Below are 15,679 nucleotides of genomic sequence, written 5' to 3' on the forward strand. Positions count from 1 at the left end.
AGTGACGAACAGATACATTCACTAACAGCTTATTATAAAAGACCAGCCATTAACAGACTGGCATCCTTCCGAGAATCTTACTCTAATACAAAAAGTGCTGGATAAGGAACTTGTTGTTTAATTCCAGGTACCGAATGTACACTGAACAGGTTAATACGGTAGCATGCCTTTTTTACATTACTGCTTACTCAACTTCTAGTTTGTCATGTACGCAGTTTATAATACCAGAAAAAAATATGACCTAATTTTATCTTTAAGTACTATACGTATCAGAGATCTTGTATTCCATTGCATGACAGTTAACATGAAGAATGCACAAGGAACGAGATTAACCTTCTGATTGCTATCGGTTTCCTGGCTTTGCTTCCTGTAGAATGAAGTGACACTTTTACTAATTATGCATCACATTCTGTGATAGAATTGATTCTTTCCTCCCCCACCCAGAAGATAAAAGTAAAATACACTTTCCTGCCATTTACCACCCACATGTTGGTTGATATATACACACACTATTTTGTGATTCATTTGTGCAGGGTTCTTTGCCTACTTGTACCCTAACCCTCACCCCCCACCCCCTCCACTGATTAGCACCATTGTCTAACAAACCATATGTGAAAAACAACTATTGTCCTCCCTCCCCCCCAGCCCCGACCCCTGAGCGGCGGGTGGGGGCCCTAAATGAGAATGTGAGGGACCTACTGGCCCCTCCCCGGCCCCCACCCCTGCGCGGTGGGTGGGGGCCTTAAATAAGAATATGGGGGGGATCCTACTGTCATCCTTCCCTGCCCACACCCCTGCACCGCGCGTGGTGGCCCTAAACAAGAATGTGGGGGGGCGGGACCTACTGTCCCCCCCCCCCCAGCCCCCATACATGCGCAGCGGTTGGGGGACCTAAATGAACCCCCCCATTTAAGGTGACTATGGGTCACCCACCCAAAAAAAAAGTTATCCCCTACCTACCCCCCTCAACCTAAAAATAGTGAGGGGGGGAATAAAATAACTAACATGTAAAGAAAAATAAAACTTGCCATTTGACGTCTTCTTTTTTCTAAAATCTTCATTTTTCAGCCCCAAAAAAGGCCAAAAAAAATAAATAAATCATACCCGTCGAACTTAAAATAAAATAAAAAACCCGAGCGCAAAAAAAAAATTAATCCATCTTTACCCGGCGAGGGCACGGCACAGACTGTGCTCCGCAGGGCGGGGAAAGGCTTATAAAGCCTTGCCCCACCCTGCAATTAGGCTCAGAACTCGGATTGGTTGGTTTAAGCCAATCAGGGTGCTCTGTGCCATTTTACACAGCGTGGGAAAATTCAAAAGAACTGTAAAAGGACTCATAACACTCTGATTGGATGGCTTGAAATCCATCCAATCAGAGTGCTCTGTGTTGTTTTACACAGCGTGGGAAAGTTCTTTGGAATTTTCCCACGTTGTGTAATTTGACTCATAACACTGATTGGTTGGCTTTGAATCTAACCAATCAGAGGGCTCTGTGTCATTTTACACAGCATGGGAAAGTTCTTTGGAATTTTCCCACGCTGTGTAAAATGACACAGAACACTCTGATTAGTTGGCATCAGAGTGTTCCAAGCCTAATTGCGGGGCAAGGCTTTATAAGCCTTTCCCCGCCCTGCGGAGCTCAGTCTGTGCCGTGCCCTCGCCGGGTGAAGATGGATTCATTTTTTTAGCATCAGGTTTTTTATTTTAAGTTTGACGGGTATGATGTTTTTTTTTTTTATTTGGCCTTTTTTGGGGCTGAAAAATTAAGATTTTAGAAAAAAGAAGACGTCAAATGGTAGGTGCCCTCCCCCCCCCCCCCCCAGTATTGTCATTTAGGACCCCCACCGGCCGCGCAGGTCCCCCCCTTATTGTTATTTAGGGCTACTAGGGTTTTTTTTTTTTTTTTACAGTGAGCAACCACAGGCGAGTAGGGGCATTCGGGAGATTTTAATCTCCCTTATGATATTATGGGGGTCATATTGACCCCCATAGATTAAGGGGGACTTGGGGGTTTAGGAAGGGACTGGGAGCACTGCTCCCTGACGCTTCTATTTTTACAGATTACAAGGAGGGAGCTGCACAACGTTAGCTCCATCCTTGTAAAAAACTGAACAACAAACGAACACTGATATTCGGTGTTTGTTTGTTCGTCTGAAATTTGTAGTCATTCATTCGTCTTTCTGATGAATGAATGGATGAAATAATTCCTGTTCGCATGCCCAAGTGTTTAACTGGGCATGTGCGGGAATCTCACAGCGCTATCTAGTGTGGGCAGATGACGTGTCCCACAGGGACTTCCTCTACCCACACAAAGATGGTGGCGCCCAGAATATAGACTAGGGGCATTTGAGGATGACTAAGGGTTAGATGTAGTGGAGTCGGGAGGGGGGTTAAAAAAACAAAAAACAGGATTCGGTCATGACAGTGCCGCTTTAAAGCAATGCTTTTGTGTTTCATGCTTGGCCACCTCTTATTCAAACACAGTCTTTAAGGGGTTAAAGGGCAATTTCGCCAGATATGGAGTAATATACTCATACTACTTGTTGCATGTGGGGTCAATCATTTAGTGTTTAAGTCATATGGCTTTAGTGGCTTTAGGCTTTAGTTTTCGTAAAAAAGAAAAATGAAAATCACTCTTCTCATCTGCATAGTATAAAGCCATACCAAAGGGAAAGGAAACAGATGGTAAGAGGACAGCAATTGGTTATGGGGCTGAGTTATATAAGCTCAGACTGGCCTGTGTCTAGTAACAAAGTTGTTTGTGAAAAAATAAGGCAACTCAGGCAGATATACAATGCAGAAAGATGCAATTTATTTTTTCCCAGCAAAACTGAGATTTGAATGTGTAGATAAATACAGCATTATTATGATGCCAAAAGCTCGTGTTTTGCTGTGACTGTAAAGGGTGATGTAGCAAAATTATTTAGGAGTACTGCCATGGCAGTTTTTACCCATATAACTTTGGGACACATTGTTTTTGCCTGCAATAGTAGGGTTTACTTCAGAATGTATGTGTGTGTGTGTGTGTGTGTGTGTATATATATATATATAATCTGCCCATCATGGTTGTGATCACATGACTTGGATCATCTGGATTGGCAGCAGGGGGCTGCCTGGGTTGTCAGAAGGTGCCATGATCACAATTGGTGCAGAGCGTAAGTATTCCTGCTGGATGGAGGGCCAGATTATTAAGGCATGGTAATGGCGTTAAAACCCTCCATTTGTCAGATAACATAGCACACCCTAATGTCGGGAATGGTTTTGTAAAAACTATATGGATTCAAATATGTTAGTTATATGGAGATGGCTTGAACTTTCGACCTAGACTAGCCCCTGTGTAAATGGTTTTTGGAGCTCTATCACCTGTCATATGATGTTTTCAAATAATGTCTGACACAAGGTGCATCTATATGGTTGAATGTTTCTGTCATATACAGAGTTTTTCTCAAATATTTTTGCATATACTTCAGTTAAAAAAAAAAATCTATTACCTTTCAAAGGACTACTATATTAAACGATAGTTTTGAGATGACAGTTGTCCTTTCATCCCAATGACCTGGAAATCTACTTATGTTCCTTCTTTTAACGAATGGGCTTCCCAATGGATTTGTTGCAATCTTTTAAGGACCTTGCTGCATACTATTAGAGAAGTGTGTCTTTACACAAAAACACGTGGACTCATTGAACAATATAAACTGCCTCTGATGAGTTCAAGTCCTGTGTAAAATTAGCAAATTTCTTCTCTTTATTGTTTTACACACTTTCAATTTAACGTCTGTTTTTTCTCTTTTCCACTTTCCTTCCTCCCTCCTATTTTTTTTTATTTTAGGGGTGCTGTTTATTGGTACAAATATATGAAAAACAGTGACAGGAGTCAATGCAAGATTTATACATTATACATGGAATAGTTATTGAACATTAATTGTAATATAAATCAAACATTATGGCATATGTTTGAGTACAATTTTGTGGTTTAATACAAATGATGTTGGTGAAGACCAACTCAATCATTAAGCGAGTCATAGGCAGACAAGCATTGGCAATAAAAATGTGTCCATGAATAGGTGTAGTATGACCAGTATGTCCAGTTTGGTGAGGGTAAGAAAGGTGAGAGGAAGAGGAAAAGAGGGAAAGGAGAAACAATAACAGGGGAAGAAGGAGTCACAAACATTGGAAGTACGAGTTTCAGGTCAGTGGGCATAGGTGACTCTAGATTCGACTATACGGTCAAATCTGTTCAATCTGGTATTAAAGGTTTGAGCCCAGGGTGTGTTCACCTGGTTGTCTGCCATTGTAGTCAATGAAACCAGATTGTCAAGTATAATTGGTTCTTCCCAACCACCATCAGGATAAGCTGCTCTACATTCCTGATGTCTTCAGCTCTGTTGATCCAGTCCCCAGTGGAAGAGGCTAAGGTCAATTTCCAGTAAATCAGATAAGGCTACGTTAGAATCAGATATGGAGTTATCTATTTCTTGTAGCCAGTCGTGATAGGGGGTCAGGTGCAACAAATAGCTGTCCAGGGAGAAGGCAATCGCATTGTCTGTGAGTATGACTACTACACTGTGTACCTCCCTCGAGAAGGGTTGCTCCCTCCTAGTTTAACCTCCCTGTCTTTTCCCATATCTTTCCTACTTCTTTTTCCACACTGCATTTCCTACTCTGGGTTCCTCGTCTTTTATTTTTCATGATTTACAGATGGCAGGTGGTTCCATATCGCATTCACCATTCTCTTTTGTGTATTGCCTTCCTGCTTTCCTTGGGCATTGTTCCCTGTGTTTGTATTTGTACATCATACATTTCTATGAAATTTATCTTAAACTTGGTATAATAATAAAATAAAATAAACCACACAACACAACTTGATCACAAGGCCAAACCCAAATCAAATGCACTTAAAGCAGCACTGTCCACCCCCTTGAAAAATGTGTATTTCATTAAGATAAAGTCTCCAACCCAGTCAAGAGATATACTGAAAAATGTAAAGATTATTTTGTCTTTGTATATTTTCAGGTAAGTAGAACTCGCTTTTTTCCTACATCCGTTCACATAAATTATGGCAGAGGAAATATATATTGCATAACCCTGATCATGATTTGGATTTTCTAGCAGAAGACTTATAGTGTATGGCAATGCTGTCCAGCACATGAATGCAAAGTAAGGCGACACAGGGTGTAACCTACCCTCCCAATAACTACCACAACTTGTTATTACGTACAACAGCAACCACCACAAAAGGACAGTGGCCTGTTTGGAGGCTAACATTAAGTGAAAATCCATGTTGCCCTCAGGAGGAAATGTGAAGGAGGACTGATTCCGGTTTTGTAGGGAGAAGGGAGAGTGGGGGGTGTCATATTTTGATAAACGGAGTTTGTGAAAGAGAGAACCTTGAATTTCATCTTGTGCAAAATAGATGTATAACTCCAAGTGGTATTCAATCTTATATTCTAGCTGCGGATTCTGTGTCTTCACTTCAAACAGTCCAAGAGTTCTGCAGGGTTATGTTTGACTACACCCCGTCATTGCAAGATGAGCTGGCTCTAAAGAAAGGGGATGTAGTGTCAATAATCAGCAAGGTATGGAATGAGTGTGGATAATCTATTCTCTTACCGACCTCCCATAAAACACTTTTTTTTTTTCCAAACACAAATTTCACATTAAATGTTTTTTTTGTTGTAGAAATATGTACATATATATATTTCCTTCATTCTTTATTTAAAATGTTTTTGACAAACAATACAAGAGAGAGGTTTAATAGGACAGAATGGATAAACATCCAAAAGGTCCCAACTGATAAAATTGTGTAGATAGTAAGCAGTTATGCCAAGAGGTAATAAAAGTCCCTCTGCATAGTATTCAACAGGTTAAAAAAAGCAAGTGAATGGCAGGGAAAGGGAAAAATGGGTGAGGTCTAGCAAGTAAATTAGAAAAATTAAAAGATGGAAGGACTAAGGGGCAAAATCACAATGGCTCAGCCTACTACTGAATGCGATAATTGCCCTGCTGGCAAGACCAGGCTCAATCCATAGATTTCTCATTTATCAATGTATTCATACCAATGGGCTTATATATGTGCCCTCCTGGATTTAATGAATTATCCCCCATACAGTCATTGTATATTACTGTGCATATCTGTGAAGAGCCAGAAGACAAGGTATAAATCTATTTCCTACCATTCTTTCATGATAGTCTGTATGCAAATACCATCAGAGGATTGGATTTCAGCCAGACTATATTCATATAACTAGGAATGGACGAAATGTTTAATTTTGTTCTTATTGTTATTTCCACAAGAGAGAGTGTTCTGTTTTATTGACATTGGATTGCAAAATCATCACTCATCCATAAAGATTGTCAACATCCCAAGTGGGTAAATTATGAGAGGAGACAGAAAGCATTATAGGAAAACCAGGAACATTTGCAAATAGGAAAATGAGATGATTTCAGAGTATTTTCTGAAATCCTAACATGGGTAGACTGAATGGAGCACACTTCCAAAGTCTAGGAAAGCCAAATGGGACGAAAAAAAAAAAAAAAGAATATATCCAAGGAAAAAGGACACAACAAAATGGAAAAGGCCATCTAAAAAGGGGGTTACCAGTCTTTAAACTTCAGCCCCGGTTTTATTTTTTTTGGTTAAGCTTTTAAAATGATTTCTTTTAAAATTTTAAAATATCAAAAATATATCTCATAGAATTCAAATCTAGAAATGTATTTAAAAAAAAAAAAAAAATTAAAATATTTTTGAATATTAAATAATTTTAAAAGTTTATCCAAATATATGAAAGTGTTTGAAAATCTTTTTCAAAAATATTATGTCGGTGCCTTAGGCCTCGATTTTTAATATTGTTGCTTTCCAAATTAGGTAATGTTTTTTGGATAAACTTTGGAAATCTTTCTTTTTTTATCAACATGTTAAATTATATAAAACATCATATATAAAAATATATCATTTAAATGTAATAATATTAAAAAAATTTAAATATATTTCACAACAATAAATCATTTTAAAAGTTAATTTAAAAAAATGAATTCCTTTGGAAAACATCCTACAATGTTAAATCAAGGCCTTAGTCCACTATATCTTCCTATATCTTCCTAAGTGATGGTAAAGAATCATTGGGTTTTTCTTTTATATTACAGATATATTTGATTTTTAGATCTTAGACATTGTCTGATTGAAGGTCCCTTAAAGAATGCTGTAATAATCAGTCAAGAAGCTGTGTAAATTCTATATTCCAATATCAATGTTGCACAAGTTTGTCATTAAAAAGAGCAAAACAGGGATCTGGCACAGTATTGGCCCTAATATCAGAGTGCAGAATGTCAAAGACCTAACACCTGGCTGGATCTATGTACACTGCAACCAGATACGGGAAAAAAAAGGTTTTGATTTTTCAGATTTTCATGTAGTGGTAGATTTTCTCCCCCATTTTGCCCATCATTGTATATATATATATATATATGCTTGTATGTATTTTGGGGGTAAATTTTTTTTCCACTGTAAACAAATGCAATCCCAAGGAGAGTAATACTTTTAAGTAGTGTGATCCCATGAATATCTAATGATCGCAGTTTGAAAGCTAACGCAAGAACACTTACATTGACGTTAAATTGATTAGGTTACTTGAACCTGTTTTCCTTCTATTATAGCAAACATATGTCCTTAAAATTTGTACCTACAGGAATCAGAAGATGAAGGATGGTGGCGAGGAGAACTAAATGGAAAAACAGGGTTGTTCCCTGATAATTTTGTTATATTACTGCCTCCAACCTCCCAGATTGTAAGTATTTGATTAGGCCTTAATTCTTATTTACTTTTCATGAAAAATAATTATTTTTCAAAGTTCCATATGCAAGTTTAGGATGCTTGCGGAATTTTATGGATTTTATCATTGAACTGTTGCTAAAAAGTTAGCAAAATCCAACATCTGCCTTTTAAGCAGCACTGTCGCTTTCTGGGGACTTTGCTTTACTTGCACTAACATCCCAAATGGGGGGGATCCAGTGGCCAGGGGGGCCAGCAAAAGGTGTGTTCCCATTACCTGAACCTGTCCCTTATGGGTATTGCCATACTCTATGTGCCGGTCTTCTTCTGCTCCAGGGTTCTATGGAAGATCCCTCATGTCAAGAAGTGTCAGGCGTGGAAAATATACAGAGACAAAGTAGTCAGATTTTCTCCTCCATTTTACTCCCATCACTGCATATATTTTCTTGTGTTAGTGTATGTTTTTGGGGGCTTCCTTTTTTCCTGCTGTAAACCAATGCAATCCCAAGGAGAGTAATTACTTTTAAGCAGCTGTCGTGCCAGTGAAAAATGAGCCAGACACAAACTCTCTCTCTCTCTTTTTTTTTTTTTAATTCAGGATTTATGTGACAGCATCATTTTCATAATACATGGGTATATGATAAATATACATATGTTTACTGATGTTATATAAATAATAATTCCCCTTGTTTCCAATGCTCTCATTATCTCTCTTCAAAGCCAATCACCTTTTTTCCAGTGTTTTTCTGTTTAAAGGAAAACTAAAGTGTCAGAATACAAAATGTGTGAGTTAAGGTGTCAGGCCACTCTTCCTCCTGTGAAAAAGGTATTTTACTTACCTTTTTCCTACGCCACAACGGCCTCGTCGTGGCTGCCCCGCATGATTTGTTTCCTTGGCTGAGATCATCAGATTTTATTATTTTAGCCAATCCAATGCTTTTCAGTAGGAAAGCGTTAGGAGGCTAAAGAACAAATCGCAGAGCTGCGGCAATCAGCATCTCCTCATAGATGCAGTGAATTAATGCATCTCTGTGAGGAATGTTCAGTGTCTGCATGCAGAGCGTAGAGACGCTGAACATCACTGCTGCACATTGTGTAGCACTGACCTAGGATGCACCTCTCGTGGCCGTCTGCGTGACTGCCACTATAGGTGTTCCTAAGCAGTAATGTAAACACTGCATCTTCTCTGAAAAGGCATCCATACAAAGCCTATAGTGACATACTATACACACCAGAACAACTACATTAAGCTGTAGTTGTTCTGGTGACTATAGTGTCCTTTTAATGGCGCTCCTTTTTATCATGCTTTCTCTTCTAATTTTCTGTGCTCCCCTTTTTTTCATGGTTCTAGTGTAGTGGTTATGGTAAAACAAGTCTATGGGTGCTGTCCCATGCTTTGTTAGCAGTTTAACAAAAATTAGTGCTCACTTTGGCATGCAGAGGTTGCCTCTTCTTGGACATATTGATAAAGCAGAATTTTCACTTCCCTATTGTCACTATCAATGTGGATGGCAGTTATAGGCTTGACAGTGCTGGGGTTCATTGCAAAATTTACCAAAATAGCTGAACTGAAAATATAACTGATATGAAGGATTGTTTCAATTCAGTTTATTTGCCCAAAATTTTGAAATAATTTTGAATTAAATCTGAATTCACATTTTTGTGAAGAACACCTTCAGAATTCTAGCGACACTCTTTTTTCTTTTTTTTTCTTTATTAGACTGTTTTGTGTCTGTCTCTCAAATTCTCTCTTTTAGATTATATCCAGATTTTTACCCAATTCTACAACCACTTAGAAACTGGAGACCAATTAAAAAGTGCAGAATTTCTTTTTTCATTTTAATGTTTTTATTTGCAGAAAACCAACAAGCCTCCGATGCGCACCTTAACTGTGAGAGGACAAGGTAAGCTGAATCTGTCAAAGCACATAATAAACATACATATATATATATATAATAGAGTGAACTATGTCTGAATGGTTTATCTAAGTATGTGTGAGTGCATGGTGTGTGTGTATCTCGAGTACATGCTGCATGTGTATGCATGAGTATATGGTATATCCAGGAAGAGGCTTCAGACATTTACAGGGTTCAAAGATAATGCAGATTTATTGAATTAAAAATGCAACCGAGCAATGTTTCAAACAAAACAAAGGTCTTTGTCAAGCTTGTCAAAAGTTGTCAGCAAATCTAATACTGTCAGAAGTGGCTGCTGCCAAAAAGAGGTAAAGAGTAAAGCAATCTAAGCAGCGCTGCATGTGGGGTAAGTATGTGTCGGGTGGCGTCCCCACAGCCATGTACACTTACACTTACACAAGAAAATAAATGCAGTGATGGGCATAAAATGGAGGGGAAAATCTTCTACCACAAGAAAATTGAAAAAATGTAAAAAAAAAATTCCATATCTGGTTGCAGTGTACATATATCCAGCCAGGTGCTAGGTCTTTGACATTCTGCACTCTGATATTGAGCCGCTGAGACAACTCTTGGTAGTATTGTGGGGAGCTTTGACACTGGGGTTCCTGAACACAACACACTACCTGATCGCATTGGGTAAAAAGCAAAGCTGACTGCCCAGAACCTGAATATTCTACTGTGGAAGATGCAGAAGGAGAATATGGCTCTGGGGTGCAGACATTAGAAAAGGGGGGCAGGGGGAGTAGAGTACTGCAGAGCTGTTGCCTAGGATCTGGCCTAGGTGAACTTCTAAATGCATATCTAACACTGTTCATATTTTTGAAAACTAGAAAAAAAATATGCATAATAATGAAAAACAGACACATTTTTCTCCATATCCTGGAGTTTTGGGAGCACCCATCTCTATTATTATATTTTTACAGATACCGCATTTTCCACAGTGAACATATAATGCATTGACATATAGTAGACGTGTTACAGAGAAACAAAAAAATACAATGAAGTTGATTTGAATTGAAGTTGCCATTTTTCGAGTATAAAGCTTTATTAAGACAATTAATAGAAGTATTACCAACTTAATGACCAAAGTCCACCACTTTCTGCCAGATGACTACAGCTGGGGGCCCCATGTTGTTTGTAGTTAGGCCCTCTAAGTCATTCACCTTCTCACCTTAGAGAATCTTTGTCTGCACATGCAGCATCTTTCTGCCCACACAGGAAGAGAATTGTTTCAATCTTTTCTGATGTGGTGATAGTAAGTAGATCAAGCTCTGTTCTGAATTATGCTAACAGCCTGAAGCTTCATGCATATATTCAAGCTCTACATGAAACACCCTCTTTAGTATCACTGCTCTTTACAGTTCTTGCATTTCACTATTATATATATTGTTGGGAACTGATTTGAATCCTGTCACTTCTAATGTATAGACGATAAAGCTCTGCATCCATACTCGTTCTTTTTGCGTGGATCTAAACAATGCATTGTGATTCCACCTTGACAACAACTTTTTTGCCTTCCCTGTAGCTAAAGTGATTTCATTGCCTGTTGATCAAACTCTTCCAGCTGTTAATGGGCCAGGTTCTTCCTCCTCTACAGATCAGACAGGTAATCTAATATTTACAATCTGCGTGGTTCTGAAAGAAAGGGTTTTTTATTAACTAAAGTGCAAATTGTGGAGAACGGAGATATTTGGGGGGACAAAAATATTTCAGCTGGAAATGGTTTTTAATGTGTTCTTTGTGGTTCTGAACTTGCAGTTACCTTGTCAACGCTCCACAAATTATTCACCAAACCCTAATGGGCTGTTGCTTGTTTATTGATCATTTTTACGGTTCTATTATGTAAAGTAGTTATGGTGTTACGCATAGTCTTTTAAAGTGTTTAGTGAAGTGTTACAATCCGTTGTTCCAAAGAAACGATGAGACAAAAGTAGTAGGAATGCAAGTTTTTATACACATATACAATAATTCATTATCACCTGGAAGACAAACCCGAATGACTGTTCTGACAAAAAATTATTACTTATCAAGTAATTATTTATGTGAACAGAAACAAGTTGAATATTTCGACTATTTTATGAAATCATATACTATGCCACCTCCCTTAGACATGCTACAGTTACTGCTTGGTAAATGGTTGGTAGATATACAAATCCTTTAATTTTGAAAATAGACTGGCAAAAATTGTGGACATCTTTATATATAGTAAGTAATGTGTCATTTAGAGAGTCCTGTGTTAAACAACACCTGTGGAAAGCTTTTTTTTTTTTTACATTAATATTTTACTTAATTTTGCTTAATTTTAATAATGCACACGTGCTGAATAATGAATAAAATCAAGCATTGTAACATCACAAAACAACAACTTAAAAGTTCAATGTGTATTTTAAATGTGTGCTCACTAAGGTAGTATCAGTTTGTAAAGATGTTTTGCACAGTTATAAAGCTAATTGTTTAATTATTGTATCACTGCAAATGCTAAACTCAAACATAAAATAGCCTCTGTCTCCGTTTTTTGCACTTTATTGATACACATGGCATTTCATGATATACGGTAATCATTTATTGGAGAATAAGTACCGTACATTTTATATTAGGATACTTCTTCAGTAACAGAACCAGTATTAACTCCAGGGGACATTTTTTTTACTTCAGATGTTAAGAGTAGTGAAAAAAAAATAAAAAATATATTTTTAAGGTGGATTTAACCTCCCTTGTATTTTTTGGTTAACTCAGATATATCTACAATGGACAAAAAATATGTAGGTGTGACAAGGCCTGAATCCCCTGCCTCTACGGGTCAGAAAGGTATGCACAATATTTTATAGGATATTACAGAAAATATCACTACTTCTTATCCCCATTTACAAGTCACTTGTTACTACAGAACTCTGATAATTTAGTGTACTGTGGCTTGCGTGGTCATGCTGTGTCTTTTGAAAGGTTTCTCCATTAATTGTCATAAGTGTAGACTTGTTTTATATCTGGTCATAGCTGTGTGTCTGTCTTTTCAGTTTATCCATTGGTATTTACTAAATTAGCTTGGGACTACCTAAACCTAAGCTGTAGAGCTAAACATATTACTGTACAGTACCTTCGATTCTCTGTTTACATTCATTGACAGTTGCCTAGATTACCTGAATTTAAGGAAATCTTACCACTAATTATGGGAAATGGTTTAATGACCTTTGATTTGATATATGATATATGGTATGGTATATGATATGGTATGGTATATTATTAGAGATATGGTATGGTATATGATTTGAGGTATGGTATGGTATCTGATTTGAGATATGGTATGGTATATGATTGAACACAACATATGTAGTGGTTTGTTGGAATAAATTTAACTTGCATTCTGCTTTATTTAGCTAAAACCGAGAAAACCACAGTGGACAAAAAACTCCCTGATGTAAACAGACCAGTGTCTCCGACTTCTGCAGGACAGAAAGGTAATGGTAATAGTTGTTCTTAAGTTATTGTTACTGGACATCTAAATTTGGTAATTAAACCAGAGTTAATTTATATAGAAGTGATATAAAATAAGCAGAAATTGGTATTGATTTACAATGTAACTGGTTACTACATATGTTGCATCTTTTTTAGGTGTGCTATAAGAGTAACCATAGCTTTGTTAATTATCTCACAATGATCTTCGTAAATCTCCTATATGTTTTACACATGAGATATTTTTAAGACTTTTATTTTTGGGTTAGATTGTATTAAGACTAGTTGTTTCTACTAATACTCTCTCTTCCATTGTATCTAGTAATAATCTATGTAATATTAGTTAATGCAATAATACAGTGTCATCAGCAGTGATATGAGGATAGTGATTTTGCTATACAACTCATGTTGTATAGCCTGTCATGGTACTTTGGGAAGTGGCACAAGTTCTCATAGGTATTGGCTAATTAGCACAACATATCCTGCCTTTAGGAAAAAGACAAATGCCATTCAGATAATGATTAAGATCCCACAAGGCCCTAGGCTTTTACCAGTTTGGCCTCCATCCTTCTTTATTCACATAGGGATGGTTAAGGAGACCAGGTAAATTTGTGGTTTGGTGCCTTGTCTAACCCATGGCCGTTGGCAGTCACCAATGGTTGTTTTATGGTTAATCCTGCTCTGATTCCATTAACATTATTAGGGGTGATACAATAATTATGTTTATTATGGGATGTGAGACCTCTTTTTTATATTGTTGGGTTTTCCATAAGTCCTATTGTGTTTAGATGGAAACCTGAACTAGAACCTTAAAGTTCTGGTATAACCTGTCATAATTGTCACGGTTACTATATGACCCAACACGCAGAGCTATGTAACACATAATTGAACAAACACTGAACAAGGACAAAACATACCGGCGCTTAGAATGGCCAGACTTAATATAAATAGAATGGTCAAAATTCTAGGCGACGTCCGGGACACAGAAAGAGACACAACGAGGAAACAAGCCAAAGATCAAGGATACCAGAATAGGGAAAGTCAAAATACCAGCCAAAATCAAATACCAAAGAGAACAAGAACAAGAATGCACTCTCGGACAACCAACTAGTGGAAACCACGACAGGGCACTGACCAAATGCTATTTTCGGTTTAAATAGCACTCTTAAGGTTGTAATTGGCTGTACCCCAAAACGTGTGCGCTCGTCGTTTACGTGACAGTGCATGCACATCGGCGCCATCTTTGTTGAGGATGGAAGCGGGGCTATAAGGCTTTGTGGGTCTGCAGCTGGCAGCGTTCATTATAACGCCGCACCAGCCAGGGATTGCTCCATGAAGGTGCTGGATGGCAAGCTGATTTGCCTTAGGTAAGTAATTATTTTTGCTGTATTGAGGCAAGGGAGACGTGACAATAATAATGCAATATTCCAGAAAGTTAATGGGGGAATTCAACTTGCTGCATTTAGCAAATGATAAACCGCAATAGCTTTCATTAACGGTCAACTGACTTTTCATTTTTTTTTTAAAGAAGTATTACAGCATGTTTTGTCTGCAATTTTTAATAGCTAAAACAGATGCAGCTAAAGCGGACAAAAAACTCCCAGATGTTAAAAGACCAGAATCCCCTGCAACATCAACCCAGAAAGGTAATCAGGAAAAATGTTTAGATTTGGATATATCCTGGTATATTCCTTATATAAAATGTTTAGATGTGTCAAATGGTTGTGTGCATGGACAAGATACAATCAATGTTTTGGGGTACTAGTGTAGGAAAAAAAAAAAAAATTATGTTTAGACAAAATAATGCCTGAGATTGTTTAGACATAAGCTATAAAGGTTATTGCAGAAATGTACTACATTTTGTTTGGATGGTGATTTGTGTTATCCAAAGTGTGTGTTTCTGAGTGTAATGTGTGGGTGAAGCTGTATGTAGCTGTGTATGACGTGTGTAAGTTATCTCCGGCTGTGTTTGTTGTGCCCATCCTTCTCATACATTACAAGGTTTGTTTAAAAAAAATAGTGGATATCATTGTAAAAGCTTTTTCCAGTTTGAGTCCATGACAGAGCCTTTAAAGCATAGACCACATAGGCCCTCATAGCAGTTTGGCTGATTTACCTTAGTTTTGGTCTGCAGTTCACTACTGTTTGGTGTTTAGTGTATAAAGTCCTGTGCGTCTCTCTGCTTGTGTTTTTTTGTTTTTTGTTTTACTGTTAAAAGTGATTATATTTTTCAGACAATATACAATCCTTTGTGAACTGAATGTTTATTTACTTTAACAAAGAAGTTTAACAGAGTGTAGTGAATCGCAAAATCGAGGTGAAAACTGCTGAGTTTTGAGCAAGCTTTGAGACATTTTTCCATGTGAAATTTTTTTAGGCCCAAGTTTGAGTATTAGTTTTTTTCAATTCACTAGTATTTAGTGAATACTGGTGCAACTAGTTATATTAGTCATAGTGCAAAAATGACAGTAGAGAGTAAATGCTAGAACCTCTAAATGTGGTGAAAGGACATTTATTAAGCAAGTTATAAAACATAAATCTATTT

The 15,679-nt window shown here is 37.5% G+C and overlaps 1 protein-coding gene across 5 annotated transcripts in view; it reads left to right on the forward strand.

The window, feature by feature from the left end:
- The window catches only part of SH3D21 (SH3 domain containing 21), a 122,502-nt gene that overhangs the window by 87,117 nt on the left and 19,706 nt on the right, over positions 1-15,679 (forward strand). For all 5 annotated transcript variants that reach the window (XM_063454532.1, XM_063454542.1, XM_063454551.1 and 2 more), the window contains exons 8-14: positions 5,452-5,576; positions 7,686-7,784; positions 9,627-9,672; positions 11,210-11,290; positions 12,421-12,492; positions 13,059-13,139; positions 14,700-14,780. In XM_063454532.1, coding sequence (XP_063310602.1) covers positions 5,452-5,576; positions 7,686-7,784; positions 9,627-9,672; positions 11,210-11,290; positions 12,421-12,492; positions 13,059-13,139; positions 14,700-14,780 — 585 coding nt within the window. The remainder of the gene's footprint in view (positions 1-5,451; positions 5,577-7,685; positions 7,785-9,626; positions 9,673-11,209; positions 11,291-12,420; positions 12,493-13,058; positions 13,140-14,699; positions 14,781-15,679) is intronic.

The sequence above is a fragment of the Pelobates fuscus genome, chromosome 1, assembly GCF_036172605.1.
Source record: "Pelobates fuscus isolate aPelFus1 chromosome 1, aPelFus1.pri, whole genome shotgun sequence".
Lineage (NCBI taxonomy): Eukaryota > Metazoa > Chordata > Amphibia > Anura > Pelobatidae > Pelobates > Pelobates fuscus.